The sequence below is a fragment of the Camellia sinensis genome, chromosome 8 (assembly GCF_055761805.1).
Source record: "Camellia sinensis isolate YWXY chromosome 8, ASM5576180v1, whole genome shotgun sequence".
Classification (NCBI taxonomy): domain Eukaryota; kingdom Viridiplantae; phylum Streptophyta; class Magnoliopsida; order Ericales; family Theaceae; genus Camellia; species Camellia sinensis.
The window spans coordinates 183,854,646-183,877,882 of record NC_138968.1 but is presented as its reverse complement, the minus strand read 5'-3'; the positions used below and the strand labels follow the sequence as shown (position 1 = coordinate 183,877,882).

At 37.8% G+C, this 23,237-nt stretch overlaps 1 protein-coding gene across 1 annotated transcript; it reads left to right on the top strand.

Annotated features, from left to right (window-relative positions):
- The first annotated feature begins 4,824 nt into the window (after window positions 1-4,824).
- LOC114287459 (G-type lectin S-receptor-like serine/threonine-protein kinase At4g27290) lies at window positions 4,825-23,167 on the top strand. Its single transcript, XM_082885861.1, has 6 exons — window positions 4,825-5,273; window positions 6,927-6,979; window positions 8,471-8,620; window positions 22,142-22,379; window positions 22,467-22,617; window positions 22,713-23,167. Exons 1-6 carry the CDS (start codon window positions 4,825-4,827, stop codon window positions 22,941-22,943), a joined length of 1,272 nt encoding a protein of 423 aa, XP_082741987.1. The 3' UTR covers window positions 22,944-23,167.
- The last annotated feature ends 70 nt before the right edge of the window (window positions 23,168-23,237 follow it).

Below are 23,237 nucleotides of genomic sequence, written 5' to 3'. Positions count from 1 at the left end.
GTGGGTGATCACGTATTTGTGAAGGTGACACCGATGAAAGGCCAGACTCGTTTTGGAGTCAAAGGCAAGTTAGCACCGAGATACGTCGGACCATATGAGATTATTGAGAAAATCAATCCGGTGGCGTATCAAGTTGCATTTCCTCCTGAAATGGAGCATATGCATAACGTCTTCCACATTTCTATGTTGAGAGACTACCTCCGGGATCCTTTCCATGTAATAGAGCCTACCCGTGTAGTGCTGAGTGATGACTACACTTACGAGGAACGGCCTATACAGATTGTAAACAGACGGATTAAGAAACTGAGAAACAAAGAAATCCCGCAGGTAAAAGTTGACTGGCAGAACCATGGTAGTGTGTATGCCACGTGGGAAAGGGAAGAGGACATGACTAAAAGATATCCTGAACTATTTTCACTGAATCCTATTTTCTTCCAGAATGAAGGTAACTCGAGTTTAGAGGACTAAACTCTTTGTAAGGAGGAGAGACTGTAATAACCCTCGCCACTGCTTACCGATAAACATTGATTACCGTTAAACTGAACTGATCATGACTGATAACTGAACTGATTATGACTGATAATTGAACTAATTAAGTACTGAACTAACTGACTGAAAACTGGAACTGAATTGACTGAGTATGTATGTTAATTTGTATTCTATCTGTTTGATTGCTTATTTGATCTGTTCGTATTTTAGTGTTTAAACTGCTACTTGAAGGCCTTATCGGCGGCCGAATCCGGAATTGATTGATGTTTTATGATCATCATAATTAATGTGATTTTACGGCGTAATTATCTGAAAACTGATTAGGTATGATTAAATTAGATTAAATATTGACCAATTGTAGAGTTTGACTCATTTACAACTTTGCCCTTGAGTGGGCCACTACCTATACACCTTTGAGCTACACCACACTTGAATCAAAACATTTCCTCAGCCTTGTTTGAGCTCTTGCCGACCTTAGAGAGTGAGGAAGGGAGAGTAGTGAATTCAACATAGAGATTTGGCTTGAATCTTGAGGAATTGAAAGCTTAAGTGCATAATTGAACCTCTAGACTTGCATTCAAGGAACCAAGGTATGAATTTCATCTTTTTGATTTGTCTTTAAGTTGATTCATGCATGGTTCATGTCTAATTGTAGAGCTAACTGGTTCATTAATGGTGAATTGAAGCTCATTTCATGTATGCATGTTTGAATTGTTGAGTTGTGAGTTGATTTCATGGTAAAATGGTACATGCATGTCCATAATTTTGTAATGGTCCATGTTTTCAACTTGTTTTTGGATCAATTGGCTCTTTAGAGCATCAAATTGAAGCTTTAAATTGGTTTGAATTCATGCATGTTTGCATGTTCTTCATGTTCATGAAAATGGTTTGAAATTGGATTTGAATCAAACACCCTTGGGCTTTGATTTCTTAAAATTGAGCTTTGAACCATGTCATTCTATATGTTTACAAGTGTTTTCTGAAAATTCAGTTCAAGAGGATCGGTTTTGATGCATTTAAACCTGGTTTTGGCTTGGAGGTGCAATCTGGAATTCCCAGATTTTGCACTTCCGCTCGAGCGGGGAAATTGGAGCTCGAGCGTGGAATCCGAGCATCCCGTATATCTCTGCACTGTTTTACAGTCTGCTCGAGCGGAGGATTGGGCGTTCAAGCGGAATCATGTGTCTCAAGCTCAAGCGGGCGTCGAGCGGAGATTCCACCCATCCAGCACTTTTGACTGTTTTTGCAGAACGCTCGAGCGGGTAATTCTACGCTCGAGCGGGTACCTTTGTCTGCATGTCCGCTCGAGCGGAGTGACCTACGCTCGAGCGTGACCCCTATTTTCTGAAAATCTGAAAATGCTTTTAAAAGTACATCTTTGCATCCTCATCCCATTCTAGGCATTCTTAGGCCTAGTTTAAGACATCTTTGAGGGCATAGATGTAGAACACACCGAGGCAATTAGGGATTAAGTTATTATCTTTCCCAGCTGCGTAGCTTAGTGTGTTCAATCTGTTAACTGTGTAGGGTTGGCGACTGGGGAGGCACGCTCTAGCATACTGTAGCTCAAACACTGTGAGTAACGATTGTGTAAAGATATGTTCACAAATGATTATCTTCTGAACAACTGAACTGTACTATTTTCTGAACTGATTACTGTTAACTGAATGAATGTATGTCCTATATTATGAACTGTATTGTGGCATCCTTAGCACCTACTGTTTACTGTTACCGAGACAGAAATCTCTGTCGGTTCCCTTGTTGGAACCACTACTGTTTACTGACTGATGGCCATCATTACTGCTCGGTCTTTTAAGACCTACTGTTTACTGTACTGTTATGCTAATGGGTGTACCACATATGACTGTACTGACTGAACAACTGAAATACTATTTAAATGAACTGTTTTCATACTGTAAGGACATTCATTCTTAACCTCTTTACGCATTATGTTATTCACTGGGCTTTTGCTCACTGCTCATATATATATGTAGGTGTTCAGGCACCAGACCGCGGCTAGGAGCGTCAGGGTTACTCCAGTTTTGTCAAGCCAACTACCGTGCCTCACTGCGAGGTTCCAAGCCTATCATGCTAAGTCTTAGGGGTGTTTTAGAACTGTCTTATTGTTTTATAATAACCGAATGGATTGTATAGACTGAATGTTTACTGTACTGTTCTGTAAGGGATGGAGTCCCTAGTCTGAATGATTGTGTATATTGTGCATACTGTTTTGTACTGATCATGTATATATGTATGAAAAGTCTTTTTGCATACAGACTGTCACAGCTCATTGGGCATTGTTTATTTACTGTATTGGCTTCCGCCAGGCCCTGTACTCTGTTTTATTGTACTACTGTTAAGCAGGCCTTTGGTAATCTCGGATTACTGGCCGGTTACGGTGCTAAACCCATAGGGCCAGGTTTAGGTCGTGACAATGCAGTTGATTAGTGCATATATCTGAAGGTTAGTGGGAGTAAGTTCATTATGTTGGTACTATATGTGGATGACATTTTGTTAGCTAGTAATGACCTTGGCTTATTGCATGAAACCAAGGAATATCTCTCCAAGAACTTTAAAATGGTCGATATGGGTGAGGCAAACTATGTTATTGGCATAGAGATCTTTAGGGATCGATCTCGAGGATTGCTAGGACTATCTCAAAAAGGATATATTGATCGTGTTTTGGAGAGATTCAATATGCAGTTTTGTTCAGCCGGTGATGCACCCATCATGAAGGGTGATAAATTAAGTGAAAAACAGTGTCCAAGGAATGACTTGGAAAGAAAACAAATGAAGGACATTCCATATGCTTTGAGGCTACAAATCATGCTTTATGGTTGCAAAATTTCATCTCAGGACTTGGTGTTGTTGACTCAATTGCCAGGCTGCTGAAGATATATTGTGACAATACCGCAACAGTTTTCTTCTCTAAGAATGGAAAGTACTCCAGTGGTTCTAAACACATGGAAGTGAAGTACTTGGTTGTTAGAGAGAGAGTACAGAAACAACAAGTGTTAATTGAAAACTTAAGCACCTCTCTTATGATTGCTGATCTATTCACAAAGGGATTGCCACCAAAGACATACAAAGAGCATGTCATCAGGATGGGTCTTTTAAGCAACCCTTGATGTGTATGGTTAATCGTGAGTGCTTATTTTTATTTGACACTATTTGCGCAATAATAATTTTTTTTCTGTTTTTCCTGTTTCTAAAAGTGTGTGTACACATTAATTTGAATATTGATAAATAGGGAATGTCTTAACAAGACAAATTACAGGGGTCTTTTAGAAAAATAATTATATATCCCAAAAAGGACTGGGTTGGTGAAGGTTATCAATGGTGTAGTGCATAGAAGAAAATATGACATAAATGTTATATAACCGCTATGACTCACATTGGTGGTCTGAAGTAATCACAGTATTATAGTTTCTAATATATCTGAACTTATTGGCTATTTTTTAAAATTCGTGATCACGTGTCAAAGTTTTTAGTGTGGAATCCAATGAGTCAAAATTTTTTAAGTTGCATATTTTTGAAAAAACTCATAATTGCATCATAATCGGCTTAATGGGCCAAGTGAGAGAATGTTGGATTTATTTTCTAGTGTGGCCCAATAGCCTACATATTTTTACATATTTTATTTTATTTGGACTCCACAATTAGATAAAGCCAATATTTGAGATAAAGTTCAGCAATTAGAATTTTAATATAATCACTCTTCTAAGATAAAGAAGGAAACCTTGATGGATTAGGAATTCTTCTGATAGAGTTTATTTGGCCCTCTTCTCTCCTCTATATAAGGATGGGTGACTCCCCTTTCATATCATGAGTATTTTTCCATCACTTTAAGTTTTATAGTCATCCTAATTAAGAGAGACAGAGAGAAGAAGGTGAGCCAAGAATTAAAGGTTCAACTCTAAGGGGTATTTTCTCAACTTCTCTAATTCAATGGCTGACAAAGGTATATTCGTTTTATTCTTGAGTTGTATTGAATTCAAGATCCTGTAAAGTTTAATTCCGCATTATTATTATGGTTACATATATTATTAAATCTTACATATTTTCCAGGTTCATAATCTCCGAAGCAGTAGACACCATAACAACAACTCAGCTCATTAGAGACAACGAGACCATAGTTTCATCTGGCGGAAGCTTTGAACTGGGATTTTTCAGCCCCGGTAGTTCCAAGAATCGATTTTTGGAATATGGTACAAGACAATAACAATAAGGACCGTGGTATCGGTTGCTAACAGAGAAACTCCAATCGCCAATGCGTCAGGAGTCTTAAAGATCACCAACCCAGGAATTCTTGTTCTATTTCATGGAACTAGCAACATGATATGGTCTTCTAATACGTCAAGATCAGTACAGAACCCAATTGCACAACTTTTGGACTCGGGAAATTTTGTTGTGAGAAACGCAAATGATGATAACCCACAGAATTTTCTTTGGCAGAGTTTTGATTATCCAGGTGACACGCTTTTACCAGATATGAAGCTAGGAAGGAACTTGTTAACCGGTCTAGATTGGTACTTGTCATCGTGGGAGAGCATCAACGATCCAGCTCAAGGTGATTATACGTTCAGGATGGATACTCGTGGATATCCACAATTGATTGTGAGCAACGTTACTACTGAGACGTACAGGACTGGACCTTGGAACGGTCTCCGATTTAGTGGGACATTAAACCTGAAACAAAACACCATCTTTGAATTCAATTTTACTTTTAATGAAGAGGAGGTGTATTATGGTTACGAGCTTCTCAACAGTGCAGTTATTTCGAGGTACTATATCTAATAATTTCATAAATAGTATTGATTAGAAATGGAGAACCCAGTTGCACAACTTTCGACTTTCTAGTACTATTTATGAAATTTTCGAATACGTCAAGATCAGTACAGAACCCAGTTCCTTCTAAAGCCCAAGAAGCTTGAATGTTAGAACAATTTTCTTTAATTACATTTCTGTACTCAAAATTAAAGTTCTTAAACCATGGAGTTATTTTAACAAAAAATTGTTAGGACCGAACATTTGCAAAGTTACAATGATGAGTAATCGAAAAGTATAAATAAGAGCTTTAGCATAGTTGGTTGACTAAAGCAATGAAAAATGAATGTACAATTCTTAACTAAAGGGCTATTGATCTACCACTGCACATCCTTGACTAATTTAAATGCCTCCATTGATGACATGATTCTTTTTTTACTTTAGAAAAACAAACAAATGGTAAGTTTGAATATGTCTTAGTATTTATGTCTTCTGCATGAAAAAATCACTGGTCATGGTAGAATTTACTTCGAACATTTTAGACACAAGGTAGTAAAAGACAATAAATAAAGAATAAAGAAAAAAAGGGGAAAGCAAAGAGAAGTCAGTAAACATGCCTTCTTTGAAGTCAAATATTGTTCCTACCACAATTCACCAATGGTAATTTATCCTCAGGGTGAGCTTAAAGGGGGACAAGAAATAGCTGTGAAGAGACTTTCAAGAAATTCTAGTCAAGGACTGTAACAACCCCAACCTCTAATTAACGTTAATCCATGATTAATTATGCCTAATTAGCAATTAAGGTGAATTCTGCATTGAACTGCATGTGTGTGATGCATTGTTTGTGTCTATATCTGTTAGGCGTAGAAAGATTTGTTCATGTTTTAGTTTCGATTTGCGAATTGAAAGCCTTATCAGCGTCCGAATCAGAAATTGACTTGATTTATGTGCTAATTAGGATTTATAGAATTTTATGGTAGGTTTAATTTAAATCTGATTTGGAATGATTAAATTAGAATAAATGAGGTTAAATTACATTAGTTTGAGTTTATTTCATTCTTGCCATTAGTGGGCCACTTTCAAAAGTATTGTTTGAGGCTTAATTCATACACTTTGATTCACCACTCTTCTCCATCCACAAGACCAAAATCGAGAGAGAGAGGGAAAGTAGGAGAAAAGTTTTGATTCAACAAGAGTTGGCTTTGGAAGTTAGAAGAATTGAAGGGAACTTGCAAAATTGAGTTAGCATACTTGGAATTCAAGACTTAAGGTAGGAAATTCATTCTTTTAATTGATTTAAGTTGTTCATGCATGAATTCATGTAAATTGAGCTATAAGATGTGAGAATCAAGCTTAAGGAGCAGGGAAGTAGGTCAATCCATGCATGCATGCATGTTTCATAGCATTTTGAAGATTGATTTTCAAGAATTCCTTCATGCATGTGTTGAGTTCACTCTAATTTTGGAAACACAATGAGTTTCATGTTATTTAGTAGCATTTGATCATATTTTGGGGAGCCTTAGCTCAAAAATGTACATGCATGTTATGTTCATGAATTAATTTTGAGTTTAAAGTTGAGTTTTTGTACAATTAGCAAGCCTTTAGGCCATGATTTCTTATTATAATTCTCTAAACATGTTGTATTATGAGTTTTTATGTATTTCCTCAAGTTTTGGCCTAGAAAAAAGAGTTTTGGATGCTTCAAAGGTTGAATTTGAGCTTGGTGATCAAATCTGAAAATTCTAGAAATTTGATCCACGCTCGAGCGTGGAACTTTACGCTCGGGCGTGCACTCCGAATACATGCACTTCCGCTCGAGCGTCGAGGGTTACGCTCGAGCGTGAAATGCATATACCTAGAAGTTTGTGTGTTTTACAGTCCGCTCAAGCGAGGGTCTGAGTCTCACGCTCAAGCGGAGGTCGAGCGTCCGTCGAGCGTGAAAATCATGCATCCAGTACTTTTTCAAAAGTTTACAGTCCGCTTGAGTGGGGAAAGTCACGCTCGAGTGGAGCTTCATTATCTGCATGTCCGCTCGAGCGGGGAAAGCCACGCTCGAGCGTGGACCTTATTTTCAGCAAGTTTCAAGAAATGTTTTTCAATACATTCTTGCATCCTCATTCCATCCTAAGCATTCCTAAGCCATGTTTAAGATTCCATAATGAGGATTAAAGGTTAGAAACACACTAAGAGCAAACAACATAAGTTATATGTAATTAGAACGTGTGCTTCAAGTGTGTGTCTGTTATGTGTTATATAGGTCACGTGCCACGTACCGTTTGACCAATCTGCTCCGTCTATCCGTCTTAAGGCCAACTGTGAGTAATAACATAGTAAAGCTATGTTCCACTTTACTTATTTTCTTATAATGAATTAAGATCTGTTTTCTGAAATGATATGTTCTGTACAATGAATGATTGTCCAATTTCTGATATGTATTCGTGACATCCTTAGCATCATGTAATATCTGTTAGCTGTTACCCGGTATCAGAGGTTCCATCATGGGACTTAATATATCTGCACTCTGTTACCCGTACCGGAGGCTCCATCATGGGGCTCAGTGTGTTTATTCTCTGTTACTCAGATCCGGAGGTTCCTTTATGGAACTGGTTATTCGTAACCCTCACGTGTCTGCATCTGTTCTGTATCTACTCTGTTAATGCTAAGGGATGTATCATGTATACTTAAGCATACCTCATGGTTTCTGTATATGATCTGGACAAATTATGAATTTGATACGAAACTGAATTATGATTTCTGAATCTGTACGGACTCATTCATTGAAACCCCTTTACTCTGTTATTGTTCACTGCACAGTTTATATTATGTATGTAGGTGATCCGACGGCCTTCATTTCTGTTTTTGTCAGCCAACCGTTGTGCCTCCCGAGGAGGTTCCGATCGAAGTCTAGTTACATGGCTGTTTTTGTACTTATGTTAGTCTCTATTTGTTTTGTATAGTCGGGTCTTGGGAATTACACTTTTGTAAATGTTTTGAAAATATTGATGTCCTTCGACCGACAAGCTTATGTATATGCAAGTTTTGAAATCTTCTGTCCCATGTATGTCATCACAGCTCATTGGACATTGTCTATTTTGTTTAATTGCTTCCGCAGCCCCTTATTATGTGCTTATCTGTTAAGAGGCATTTGGTAATCCACGGATTACTGGCCGGTTACGATGCTAAACCTACAGGGGCGGGTTTGGGTCGTGACAAGGACTCAATGAGTTCAGGAATGAATTTATATTTATTGCAAAGCTCCAACATCAGAATCTTATGAAGCTTCTAGGATGTTGTATTCAAGGAGAAGAGAAGATGTTGATCTATGAATACATGCCCAACAAAAGCTTGGACTTCTTTATTTTTGGTTAGGCTTTCTCAAAATCATAATTTATTTAGCCCAACAAATCCATTGCTTTGATTTTAGTTTTCTCACCATTAAAGTGTTGTGTAGACGCGCCCTTGGGCCTTACTACAGTTTGGACTCAATTGTCACGGTCCTGTATCTAATCTCGCAGAGTGCAATGCAAGACCGATGAAATCATCAAAGAGTCCAAATCCGGCAAATCGTTTTTGAAAACAGATTTTTTGAAAGAAGTGCCAAACATGGACTGCTTTGCCAGATACAGAGTCGCCACCTAAATATTTTATTTTGGGAAATTTAGGAAACCCTGACTTGCTGCCTAAGGCCACGTGTCCGTCATCACCAAAGTTGCCTCGGCTCGGGAACTTGGGTACGATTGGGGAAGGTCACTTCGTGAGCACCCCCGCTCGCCCGATCAAAGATCGGCCTCTACTAACCATGATATCTAGTTTTGAAAATATTATGTGTTCTTATTCCGATTATTAACCTAGATTTACTATGTGATGCGCACAGCATACAAGTATAGACTGGATCGCCTGAATTGGAACAAAACATCTTATGTTTGTTTATTTGAAAATGGTTTGATGGTGCTACCCGCAAGTAGGCTAAGACGTGGATTTGCAACCCTTAGGTGGGCTTAGAAAATATGATGATTTGCCACTATCTAGTGGGCTTAAAATTCGCAATTAATGAATTGTTCCAATCCAAATAACCCAACCTTCACCCACAGGCATTCAGGCAGTTATATCATATAAACACATAGCCTCATGGTAAGCATGCTGTCATGGCAGTCACTCACACGCATGCAAGGATGCTAAAGCATAAACACTTATCGAGTACTCCAAGCCAAAACAAAAGCTATGTTAGAAATCCATGCATGATCCTAACTATACAGAAATGCCTAATGCAACACATGCAAAATGCAACTATAGTAGGCTCGGTTATTCTAAGGATGGCGTGTGAAATGCTACAACTAACAAGTATTCAACTCGGAATTGAAATACAATGCAGTTAGTATGATGCGCCGAGCCTGGTGCATGCAAGACAGATAAATGAATGCAAACATGCTATCATACTGTATGCTAATTGAAACATGCCCTAATCTAACCATCATAAGCTGGTAAATAAAAGGGAGAAAGACGTGGGGTTGGAAGACATACATCACACGCACGTACACTTATTACAACATTGCCCTCGCTCGGAGGGTCTGAATAAATAATATACAGTCCGAATGAATAGTACAGTCCGAATAAATACAAAATCCTAATTAATTAACAAATTAATCTAGGAAAGCAGGGAATTAGCATGCAAGCTATGGACCGCCTCGACTCTGTTCCGAATGATGAATGATGCATGCTTGGGTTGCCTTTGTCGGGAAATTCCTTGCGATGCCCCGGTTTGCCTCTGTTTGCAATTAATCCCGGAATGCTGTGCAAGGCTTTAGAAAGCTACTGATTTCTGATTTGCTGCAACAGAGAGCAAGAAAGGGACACAGCAAAGTATTTTCGCATATGTATGCATGACTACTCTTCAGGGAGTGTAGTCCTCGATCCTCGTGCCACCAATCATGCATCTTGATGCATGATGGCCGAGGAGTCGAATTGCACGACTCGATGTGAAATGAATGCACATATAAACACAACAAGACCTAAACTCCATCATGGGTAATCCGAAGTGTCGGCGACCGAGAATTGAGACACGTTTCGTCACTCGGAGTACGAAACGTCCCTCGTTTCCCGTGCTTGGGCTAACTCCTATCCCAAACACAATGCAAATGAGATGGCATATACAATGCGACTAACATACAACCTAGCATACGCAATGCTATGAAATGGCATACACAATGCTCGATGTAACATGGCATACACAATGCTCTAACATGCAACCTAGCATACGCAATGCTATGAAATGGCATACACAATGCACGATGGACTTACACCAATCATGAGTGGACCTCAGCCACACTCACATCAGTGGCCATGAGATGGAAAAGAGACAACCGAAATGCGTACACACGTGCGCGCATACCGAGGACCGAACCTAAGGCATAAAATGACACTCTACCAAAGCATGGCAAGGGATGAAAGATGGCATACAAACATGCAATTTCCAGCACTGAAACATGATGCTAAATGATCCCGAAACATGGAAATATGGCACCCTATGCATGAAATAAGCCCCGAAACTCAAAACTAGGCACATGTATTGAATTATAACTATGCAAAGCAAGCATTATTTGGCCATGAAGTACAAAGACAGAGCCAAGGCAATCCTAAAACATGGACATTTCTAGTTTAGAGCATGGCCAAAAGGTGCTAACATGATGGACAAAAATAGCATGCAAATTTAGCTAGCAAGCATGGTTTACATGGCATGTATATGAAGCGTATGAGAACTCATCAAACCAGCCAAAAATAGTGAATAAAACATGACAAAAGATGCCCAAATAACCACTGAAATGCAGCCAATACATGCAAAAATGATGAGCTCCTTTAGAGGGCCATACAAGGGGTTATTAAGCACATACAAGATAGACATGTAACATGGAAAAACCACCTCTACAAATGAGTTATGCAGCCCTAAAACTCACCAAAAATGCCATGAAATTAACCTAGGAAGCATGCAAATGAAATACCCTTTGAAAGGCCTTGAGTGGGATTGTTCTACACATGCATCATAGACATAAAATATGGCAAAATGGGCTCTGGACAGAGTTAATGCAGACTATAAAACTCATAAAATGAGGCCTGAAACATGACTTCAATGCATGCAAAATAGAGTCTCTTTGGAAGGCCAACAATGCTAGTAAAGAGAATGAGGGGTGAGAGGGTCACCCCTCTATGATTTTGGAGCTCAAAGACACATCAAGGCCACTGAAAATCCACTGGATTTCAGTGGCTAAGAGGCCAAAACAAGGCCAATGAAAATGCTCACATGCATGGCTCAAAACATGGGGAAATGAAACATGCAAGGAAGAAAATGACTCCAAAAAGAAAAGTTACCTCAATCAAACTGAAAGAGGAGGTCAAAAAAAAAAAACTTTCTTCAGTTTAGGTCAAGGTCCAAAAATGCTCACAAATAAGGCTAATATATTATGCAAAATAAGCCCTAAAAGAGAGATAAAGCATTCAAGGGGGTAGGAGACCTCAAACAGAAAAGTACTCTTAAACAAACATGAAGAGAAGCTCAAAATAAGACTATTTTCAGTTTACACCAAGGCTCGAAAATTCTTGCAAATGGAGCTAAGGCATAGAGCAAAATAATGCAAAAATGGGAGAAATGAGGACTTACCCTTGTAGCACAGCAATGCAGCCAACCTCGGACCAAGAAAATGAGCTTTGAACCTCTGAAAATGAGTTCCAAGGTGCTGGAATGGATGGTGGAGGTGTTAGGCTTAGAGGTGTAGTGTAAATGGCCAAGAAAATTAGGGTTTGGAGTTTTGGAGAAGAAGGCTACGGAGGGTGGAGTGCATGTGCCTTGGCCAAACTTTCTAACCTTTGCAAGATGATATGGAGGGTTGGTTATATAGAGGAGAAGAGCCAAGGCTTCTTGGAGAAGCCTTAAGAGGGGTTCAAAGCTTCTCAAAGAAGTTTTAAGCAAAAGGGTCAAGCTTCTTGAGGAAGCTAGACCAAAATGGTCAAGCTTCCTCAAGAAGCTTGACAAAAGAGTCAAACTTCTCCAAGAAGTTAAGCAAAGGGGACAAAACCAATTAAAAAGGATCAAAAGGATGGTCAAAGTCTCGGACAGTGGGTCAAATGCATCACAGCTGGCACAGCTGTGTTGCACTTGAGAAGAGCAAAAAGCAGAAAGCTGGCTGACCAGCTAAAGTGGCCGGCCGACCACCCCCCCTGGTCAGCCGACCAGGGGTCAAAAGGGTCAAGCAAAAAAGCTGGTCGGCCTCCCCAGAAAGGTGGCCTCCCAGATGAGTAGAATACATCTGTGTGGTGAAAAACCAGAAAATGTGACCTAAGAGAGAGAAAAACCAGCTTTTTAAAGGGGTTCAAAAGGGTCAAGAAGAATTACTGGTCGGCCTACCCATATTGGTGGCCTCCCAGTTGAGCACAACACAATGATGGTGTGAAAAACTAGAAATTGTGGCTCAAACGTGAGAAAAACCAGCTTTTGGAGAGAGAAAAAGAGAAAATTGATTTTTCAAGGAAAAAAGTGGCCGGCCACCATACTACCCCCTTCCTAATAGTGAAAATAGGGTATCTACCAAAAATGGACCAAAACGGATGCAAAACGAAGGTTCGGGGGCCAAAACACGCGGTCCGAGGCCCCGAAAATAGGCTGTTAGGCATCGGAAGTGGCGTATGATCACGAAGGTGGTCTCCTGGGCCACAGTGTCCCTCTAAAGGGAGGAAATAAGCTGTGTGACAAAAACCGGAGCAAACGGAGGTAGTTAAGCGGTCCCGAACCGAGGCACACGGCCAACGGCTCTGAAAATCGAAAACTGGGCTCCAAACGGGAAAAATGGCCTACGACCACGAAACGTGGCCTACGGCCACTGAGAGATGGTCTACGAGACCTCTCCCTACCTTCGGGAAGAGGAAACAGAGAAAACAGGACCTGGTTCGCAAACCGAGGTAAAGCACAAAAGAGCCCTGAAGTCCGGAGGCAAAGCTCGCAGCCGAGACTCTGAAACCTCAGAACGAGCACAATATGCAACATCACCAAGTGCTCAACTGGTGACGTCTGAGTCTTAAGGTCGGTCAAAAATGGGGTATCTACATGTTGCTTTTGCCCTTTTTGGTATTGTGGAATATCCATAATCCATATGGAGGAGGAGCTAATGAACCCCATGGATACATAAGGTGTGGGGAGGCAGTGAACCTGGTATCTATGGATTAATTATACTCTCATCACACCATGTTGGAGTGATTTTTTAGTCTTTGGTTTCGATAGCAATTGTTCATATAGGTAAAGGCGGATCAGGTCTGAGTAGAAATAAAGTACTATGCCAGCAATTCAGCCCATGGATTCAATAGAAATTTACCAAAAATGGTCAAGTGGTGTCTCATCTATGCACAGAAATGAAGTAATTTGCCAAAAAGTGATTTGTTTTTAAATATTTTTGTTATATTTAAACTATTGTGTTTTTTTTGAAGATATTATTGATGTTCTATATTCCAAATTCTTTACATGAGCAGCTGCAAGAATTTGCTGGCATGGAAAATCCTTGGTTGATTTGTAAAAACTAATTTCTAGTTATATTCAAGAATTCGGTTAGCAAAGCTTGGTTTAATGAAGCAAAAATGTTGAACAGATCAAACTCAAAGCACATTACTGGACTAGTCTAAGCGCTTTCACATTATCAATGGAATTTCCCGAGGGCTTTTGTATCTTCATCAAGATTCCAGACTGAAAATTATCCATAGAGATCTCAAAGCTAGTAATATATTGCTAGATATTGACATGAAACCAAAAATTTCGGACTTTGGCTTGGCCAGAAGTTTTGGAGGAAACGAAACAAAAGCAAATACAAACAGAGTTGTTGGAACATAGTAATAATATCTATAACTGTCTCTATGCAAATAAATTTTCTTTGTACTTATTTCTTTTATGTTCCTTCAATGTTTATTTTGTTACAGTGGCTATATGTCTCCAGAGTACGCAGTGCATGGGTATTTCTCAGTAAAATCGGGTGTATTTAGCTTTGGTGTTTTGGTGCTGGAGATTATTAGTGGGAAGAAAAACAGAGGTTTCGTTCATGTAGACTACCATCAGAACCTTCTTGGGCACGTGATTTTTAGTCTAGTATAATACTAAAATGTTTTAACATTTTACATATGATTGTTTTTAAACATATACTGATAATATCATCTTGAATTGTTCAGGCGTGGATTCTCTATAGAGAAGGAAGGTCAATAGAACTAATTGATGCATCTCTAAGGAACTCAAGTTATCTATCTAAAATACTAAGATCAATCCATGTAAGTCTATTATGTGTGCAACAGTGTCTAGAAGATAGGTCGAATATGTCATCAGTGATTCTGATGTTGGATGGTGAGGGTGCATTGCCTCGGCCTAAACAGCCTGATTTTTTCGCAAAAACGAATCTAGGTGATGCTGATTGTTCAACAAGTAAGGATGCATCGAGTTCAACCAATGAAGTCACTATTATGTTGCTAGACGGTCGATAGAGAACATAATTAAGCCAATGTTTGAATGTTTCTAAACCTGTGAATCATGAAACTTTCTCTCTCTTTCTTTCCTTTTATTTTCTCTTGTTTCAGCCATTTATCTTTTTGCTTGGGTTAATTTGTGGAATATATCCAATTCTGCATCACATTCTTTGTAGGATATTAGTTTTCTTTAACCCTTTACTCTTGGAGTCATTTCATTTTGACTGACTTGTAAGTTGCCATGATATATAGTCTTGGTATTCTTTATTGGCTTATTTTGGGAAATAGATTAAAAATTAACTTTTTAACTTTTTTTTTTGATTTTTTTTATAAAAATATATAAAATGTTACGATCCGCTCCCCGTATCCAAGGGTTAAGTATCGCGATGGCCAGTAACTGAGCTTACCTACGGCCAATTCTTAAATAAATTAATAAACGCAAGCGGAAAAAATATTTAAGTGAGGGTACCAAAATAATCATCAGAACTTCTATTTTTATTACAAAATTTATTGACCAAAAAGGCCGATATTTATATATAAAAATATCATAAAAGTGCTGTGTGTGTCTATTCCGCAGCCCTGCGTCTAAGACTTTCCAAAAACTATTTCTGAATTGCATTGTTTCTTGAAAATTGGTAAACAGCTATAAGCACATGTCAGAGTGAAAAATATTATACCAAGAGTATAAGGAACACAAAATAACCATGGATAGTTATGTAACTAAAATATTTAAGATAATTTAGTCTGAGCAAATAATCATTTAAGCAGCAAAACTGAGATTATGTAAATAAATAACCATAATCATGGTACCGAACAGAACAGAACAGAGGTCACAGGAGTGACAGTCAGAACAGAGGTACAGATTCAAGAGGTGACTCGTACGGATTATAGAGGTGGCTCCTACAATGGTGTAGCACTTATCTCCGCACAGCACTTCACTCCGTACAAAACAGAGGTCAATGGATCCATGACAACAAAGGGTCACAAAGTGATCAAACAGAAGCCAATGGTTATTTAAGTCCCACAAGGCATGAGACTCCCGTGGTGGTACTTACAAAACATAGTTGTTTATAAAGTTACAGTCCAATATTCTTTAAAATATAAACAAACATATCCATGGGTTTCATTTAAACAAATAGAGTTTAGAAATTAATCCATGTGACTGAAATATTAATATAATTTGTAATAATTTATAAAATATAACTTGTATAAAATAAATATTGTAAATCAAAACATACGTTGGTAACTCAAGGTATAATATAACTCACCTTAACTTTAATACCTCACTATCCTTTCCACTATCAAAGACTCTCTCGGCTTCCGTTATTTTTTTCTTCCTTTTCTTCGTTTCTTTCCCTTCTCCTTCCTCTCTTTTTTTCCTTTTCCTTCATTTCTTTCTTTCTTTCTTTTCCTTTCTTTCTTTCTTTCTTTCGGCCCAGTTGATCACCTCCTCCCTATTTATAGGGAGGTAAGAACGTGGCCCGCGTATCTTCCCCAAATTTGATTCATAAATTATATAGATTTATACTTTTCTTTAATAAATATTTAAGATAATTACACTTTGGCCCAATTTTCTAATATAACTATATAAATAAATTAATCCCTAATTAAATTACACTCTATCATATACCAACAGAAAATTAATTATTTATTTTACTACCACACCAATTATTATTATTATTATTATTATTATTGTTGTTGTTGTTGTTGTTGTTGTTGTTGTTGTTGTTATTAATATTATTATTTATTTACTCTTACTTTTATATTTATTTATTTACTATTTTTAACTTTAATTTGGCCCAACTAATATTATAATTCTATATTTCTGTTAATTTGGCTCCAAATAATAATTCCTAATTAATCTCATATTTGATAATTCAATGCCAAATTAGATTCTGTATTTATTATTATTTATTTAATAATATATTATCACATACAACCATAATACTAGTATAAAATTTAAAGAGCAACTTAAATTTTCGGGTTGTTATATAAAAAATTAGAGAGGTAATGTGACCCCAAAAAGTCAAAAAACTAAAAAATTAACTTTTAACCCAGATGCCAAAATAGGCAGTAATTTGATTCAACCCCCTTAAAACTTGATATTCCCTCAATCCCAAAATATTAGTCCCTTATTCTATTTTTTATTGTTCCAAAATATTAGTCCATTTTCAAAAATCAAGAACTAAGATAAAATGAATTTCTTATTTTACCCTTCTTTTAAATTCATTAACAACACAAAAAAGTATAAATATAACAATTGATATTTCTAAAAAAAAATGTACTATTAAAGGATAATTTTGAAAAATTAATATTTTTAAAGTACAATAATTATACTATCAAAAAAAAAAAAAAGATTCTACAAAAAAAATGACTATTATTTTGGGAAGGAAGAAGTATGCAAAGTTTGAGCAATTTTTGCTTATAGAGAGGTACTGCCATGGTTTTCCTCTTTTGTGATTGACATAGGTGTCGGATTATGAAAAATACCGTCAAATTCGTTAAAACCGTACCGATCTAGATAAACTCGCACTATTCTAACCGCTAACCATGGTTTAAACTTCAAAATTTATAATCCATCAACCGAACTGCTCCACTCCGCTATAATTAATACATGTATATTTTTTAACTTCCAATGAAATATCAATGTAAAAATGAGTGTGAAAGAGATTTAAGATATGAAATTTATTACAAGCTAGTAGTTATATATATGAAACATAATATGTAAAATTACTTTGTGTCATATATCTAAAAAATATTATACAAATTAGCGTTATATATTATGTAAATGTATGATAATTAGTTAGAATATTCTTCAATCCGTCAAATCCGTTAACAACTGCTCAAACCGCAATTTGTCAATCTGCTAATCCGCCATTTGGTTTATAATTTTATTCTCAAACCGCCCGAATCACACCGCGCACACCCTTAGATGAGATCATCATTTTTATATTGCATAAAGTAAAATTAAATTAAACTCTATTTATTGAAAAAAAAAAATCATTCATTATGTGATTAAATTATATACATCTTCAATCTCATAGAAATATAGGTGCTGGTTTCATAAGTAGCATGTTGCTCAGTTTCTCAATTTTAATTTTATTGTCTTACAAAACATGTATATATACCTATATGGAAAATTTGGTTATAAACCCTTCTTACATTTTTTTTATTGTTAAAAGGATCAAGAAAAAAATTATGCTTTCAAAACCCCCTTATTATTATAACGTCATGTATAAAGGACAAAAATTATTATTTAAATATTTTATTAGACTATTGTACCCTTAACTAAATCTTCTCACCTTCTCCGCCTACTCTCTCCCCACCTTCTCCGTCTCTCCTCATAATCAACCTCAGTACACAACGAAGTTCGAAGCGAAATCATCAACTAAAATGCAAGCTAGGGAAAAGTAAAAGGAGAGAGACGATCGAATGAGCACGCAATTGAGGTTTAACTAGTGATGTATGTGTATATATATATATATGTATGTATGGATATATAATGTATATAAATTGATCAAATCGAAATTGTAGCATTGGAAATTGGGGAGGAGATCTGAAAAAAGGAAGCAACCTTTTTTTGATCTGATGATAAGTATACACATATCCTCAGATCCTTTGGCGGAGTAGATTTGGTCAAAAGAGCAAATCTAGTTGGCGGAGATAGAGATCGAAGACGATAGAGCAAATTTGGTATGAGGAGTAGATCTGTAGTTTGTGATCGAACCAAAGGTGTCAGAGCAGTGACAGCGGAAGATGAGATTGAAGACGGCGGCGACGGATAGTCTTTCAGATCTCCGCTGCAACGGTGGATCCATGCCCGCGACGGGCGATAGCGAGGACCGATCCGAGTTCATGACTAGTGTCGAAAGAGAGAGATCGGAAAGAGGAGATTGAGTGGAGAAACCGGTGGTGGCGGCGGTGGCTAGCTTGGCGGCGGTGGCTAGCATGGCAGCGATAGAAAAGGCAACAGAGAGAGAGAGAGAGATTGATTGGTGTTTTCAATTGGCTTTTTTTTTTTATTATTATTATTTAATTTGTTAATAGATTTAAGAGTAAAATTTGATTCTGGTTCGTTTATTTAGTATGTATTTTATTTTTTGTAACAGTAAAATTTTACTCTGATTAAAAACATATTGATTTGTTTAACGATACAAAATTTTACTTTTTATTCTGAATCATAGTAAACTTTACTATGATTTAAAATAAAATTTTACTTTGAAATACACTGCGAGGATGACTTAACAGGAGAACTAATAGATATGAGGGTAATATAATAAAAGAAACAAATTTTAAAATATTAGGAAGTTTCAAAAATACCTATATAATTTTTATCTTTTTGAAAGACAAATAAAAAATAAAAAGCCAGAATCCATCCGAAGCAATCAACAAGACACAGAATTTTTTTGATTCATTTTTTTTTTGATTCAACAAGACAAAGATTTGTATGTAAAAAGAAAATCATAATTAGAATTACAACAATGATACATCCCACTAATTTGGGAGCACTAATGGACCACTAATGAGGTGGAAATTCAAAAAAAAAAAGAAAAAAAAAAGAACTTAAGGCCAAAACATCACATCAGTCAGTGGGACCCACTCTCTAGAGCTCCTTTAGTGCTCCTAATTTAGAGCTCCCAATCATTTTTCTTAGAATTAATACAAGTCTTTCTGTAACCCAAAAAAAAAAAAAAAAAAATAAAAAAAAAAAATTAATACAACAATTCCTGTTGAAGGGCTTCCTCTAACAAAAACTGAGAGTGTTCCATCAACTCGGGGCTCAATCTGAACATCAGAACGCAAAACTCCATCTGATTGAGTGCTCCATCACCGTCGAAATCGCCTTCTCTCAACATTCCCCTCAGATCATCGTCCCTCAATTCCTGCAACCCTAACAGGGCAGCGTTTCTCTTGAGGCTATCGAACGTGATGATCCCTTTATCACCGTCCATCAGCAACCTAAACCCATTACACAGCTCTTCGATCAAGCCTTCCCCGCCCAACTTGTCGGCCATGATTGGCAACAAATCTTCGAAATTGGATTGGGTATTGGACGCCATTCAAGGAGATATAAAGATTCGTAGACACAGAAAGTTGTAGAGAAAGAAAGAGATGAGTTGTGGGGATGAGATTGAGATTGAGATAAATAGGGGGTTTGGGATTTCGGAGAAGGAGAGGCCATGGAATGGGATGACAACTCAGGTACAGTTAACACAAAGGTCGGTTCAGTGGTTGATCCAGCAAATTTCCTCGCTTTCGGAGAAGCTCTCTACAAATGGTATAATCGTCCATTCATGCGGAAGGTATGCTGAATTCTTGGGGAGACTTTAGCTTGTTGTCAAGGGCAAAATCGTCTATTCATAACCAGGTCTACTAAACAAACTTTACCCTTGTAGCAAAATAATACAAAAAATGGGAGAAATGAGGACTTACCCTTGTAGCACAGCAATGCAGCCAACCTCGGACCAAGAAAATGAGCTTTGAACCTCTAAAAATGAGTTCCAAGGTGCTGGAATGGATGGTGGAGGTGTTAGGCTTAGAGGTGTAGTGTAAATGGCCAAGAAAATTAGGGTTTGGAGCTTTGGAGAAGAAGGCTATGGAGGGTGGAGTGCATGTGCCTTGGCCAAACTTTCTAACCTTTGCAAAATGATATGGAGGGTTGGTTATATAGAGGAGAAGAGCCAAGGCTTCTTGGAGAAGCCTTAAGAGGGGTTCAAAGCTTCTCAAAGAAGCTTTAACCAAAAGGGTCAAGCTTCTTGAGGAAGCTAGACCAAAATGGTCAAGCTTCTAGAGAAGTTAAGCAAAGGGGGCAAAACCAATTAAAAAGGATCAAAAGGATGGTCAAAGTCTCGGACAGTAGGTCAAATGCTTCATAGCTGGCACAGCTGTGTTGCACTTGAGAAGAGTAAAAAGCAGAAAGCTGGCCGACCAGCTAAAGTGGCCGGCCGACCACCCCCCCTGGTTAGCCGACCAGGGGTCAAAAGGGTCAAGCAAAAAAGCTGGTCGGCCTCCCCAGAAAGGTGGCCTCCCAGATGAGTAGAATACAGCTGTATGGTGAAAAACTAGAAAATGTGACCTAGGAGAGAGAAAAACCAGCCTTTTATAGGGGTTCAAAAGGGTCAAGAAGACTTACTGGTCGGCCTACCCATATTGGTGGCCTCCCAGATGAGCACAACACAATGATGGTGTGAAAAACCAGAAATTGTGGCTCAAAAGTGAGAAAAACCAGCTTTCTGTTAGAAAAAAAAAGGGCTTTTGGAGAGAGAAAAAGAGAAAACTGGTTTTTCAGGGGAAAAGGTGGCCGGCCACCATACTACCCCCTCCCTAATAGTGAAAATAGGCTTTCTACCAAAAATGGACCAAAACGGATGCAAAACGAAGGTTTGGGGGCCAAAACGCGCGGTCTGAGGCCCTGAAAATAGGCTGTTAAGCACCGGAAGTGGCGTATGACTACGAAGGTGGTCTCCTGGGCCACAGTGTCCCTCTAAAGGGAGGAAATAAGGTGTGTGACAAAAACCGGAGCAAACGGAGGTAGTTAAGCAGTCCCGAACCGAGGCACACGGCCGACGGCTCCGAAAATCGGAAACTGGACTCCAAACGGGAAAAATAGCCTACGACCACGAAACGTGGCCTACGGCCACTGAGAGATGGTCTATGAGACCTCTCCCTCTCTTCGGGAAGAGGAAACAGAGAAAACAGGACCTAGTTCGCAAACCGAGGCAAAGCACAAAAGAGCCCCGAAGTCCGGAGGCAAGGTTCGCAGCCGAGACTCTGAAACCTCAGAACGAGCACAATATGCAACATCACCGAGCGCTCAACTGGTGATGTCTGAATCTTAAGGTCGGTCAAAAATGGGGTGTCTACATGTTGCTTTTGCCCTTTTTGGTATTGTGGAATATCCATAATCCATATGGAGAAGGAGCTAATGAACCCCATGGATACATAAGGTGTGGGGAGGCAGTGAACCTGGTATCTATGGATTAATTATACTCTCATCACACCATGTTGGAGTGATTTTTTAGTCTTTGGTTTCGATAGCAATTGTTCATATAGGTAAAGGCGGATCAAGTCTGAGTAGAAATGAAGTACTATGCCAGCAATTCAGCCCATGGATTCAATAGAAATTTACCAAAAATGGTCAAGTGGTGTCTCATCTATGCAGAGAAATGAAGTAATTTTCCAAAAAGTGATTTGTTTTTAAATATTTTTGTTATATTTAAACTATTGTGTTTTTTTTGAAGATATCATTGATGTTCTATATTCCAAATTCTTTACATGAGCGGCTGCAAGAATTTGCTAGCATGGAAAATCCTTGGTTGATTTGTAAAAACTAATTTCTAGTTATATTCAAGAATTCGGTTAGCAAAGCTTGGTTTAATGAAGCAAAAATGTTGAACAGATCAAACTCAAAGCACATTACTGGACTGGTCTAAGCGCTTTCACATTATCAATGGAATTTCCCGAGGGCTTTTGTATCTTCATCAAGATTCCAGACTGAAAATTATCCATAGAGATCTCAAAGCTAGTAATATATTGCTAGATATTGACATGAACCCAAAAATTTCAGACTTTGGCTTGGCCAGAAGTTTTGGAGGAAACGAAACAAAAGCAAATACAAACAGAGTTGTTGGAACATAGTAATAATATCTATAACTGTCTCTATGCAAATAAATTTTCTTTGTACTTATTTCTTTTATGTTCCTTCAATGTTTATTTTGTTGCAGTGGCTATATGTCTCCAGAGTACGCAGTGCATGGGTATTTCTCAGTAAAATCGGATGTATTTAGCTTTGGTGTTTTGGTGCTGGAGATTATTAGTGGGAAGAAAAACAGAGGTTTCGTTCATGTAGATTACCATCACAACCTTCTTGGGCACGTGAGTTTTAGTCTAGTATAATACTAAAATGTTTTAACATTTTACATATGATTGTTTTTAAACATATACTGATAATATCATCTTGAATTGTTCAGGCGTGGATTCTCTATAGAGAAGGAAGGTCAATAGAACTAATTGATGCATCTCTAAGGAACTCAAGTTATCTATCTAAAATACTAAGATCAATCCATGTAAGTCTATTATGTGTGCAACAGTGTCTAGAAGATAGGCCGAATATGTCATCAGTGATTCTGATGTTGGATGGTGAGGGTGCATTGCCTCGGCCTAAACAGCCTGGTTTTTTTCGCAAAAACGAATCTAGGTGATGCTGATTGTTCAACAAGTAAGGATGCATCGAGTTCAACCAATGAAGTCACTATTATGTTGCTAGACGGTCGATAGAGAACATAATTAAGCCAATGTTTGAATGTTTCTAAACCTGTGAATCATGAAACTTTCTCTCTCTTTCTTTCCTTTTATTTTCTCTTGTTTCAGCCATTTATCTTTTTGCTTGGGTTAATTTGTGGAATATATCCAATTCTGCATCACATTCTTTGTAGGATATTAGTTTTCTTTAACCCTTTACTCTTGGAGTCATTTCATTTTGACTGACTTGTAAG

Excerpts from the sequence above, each read along its gene's own strand:
- LOC114287459 (XM_082885861.1), top strand. The coding sequence starts at position 4,825 with ATGATATGGTCTTCTAATACGTCAAGATCAGTACAGAACCCAATTGCA. Across the intron at positions 6,980-8,470 it reads AAAGGTTGAATTTGAGCTTG|GACTCAATGAGTTCAGGAAT; the intron begins GTGATCAAATCT and ends GGTCGTGACAAG. Across the intron at positions 22,618-22,712 it reads ATCACAACCTTCTTGGGCAC|GCGTGGATTCTCTATAGAGA; the intron begins GTGAGTTTTAGT and ends TGAATTGTTCAG.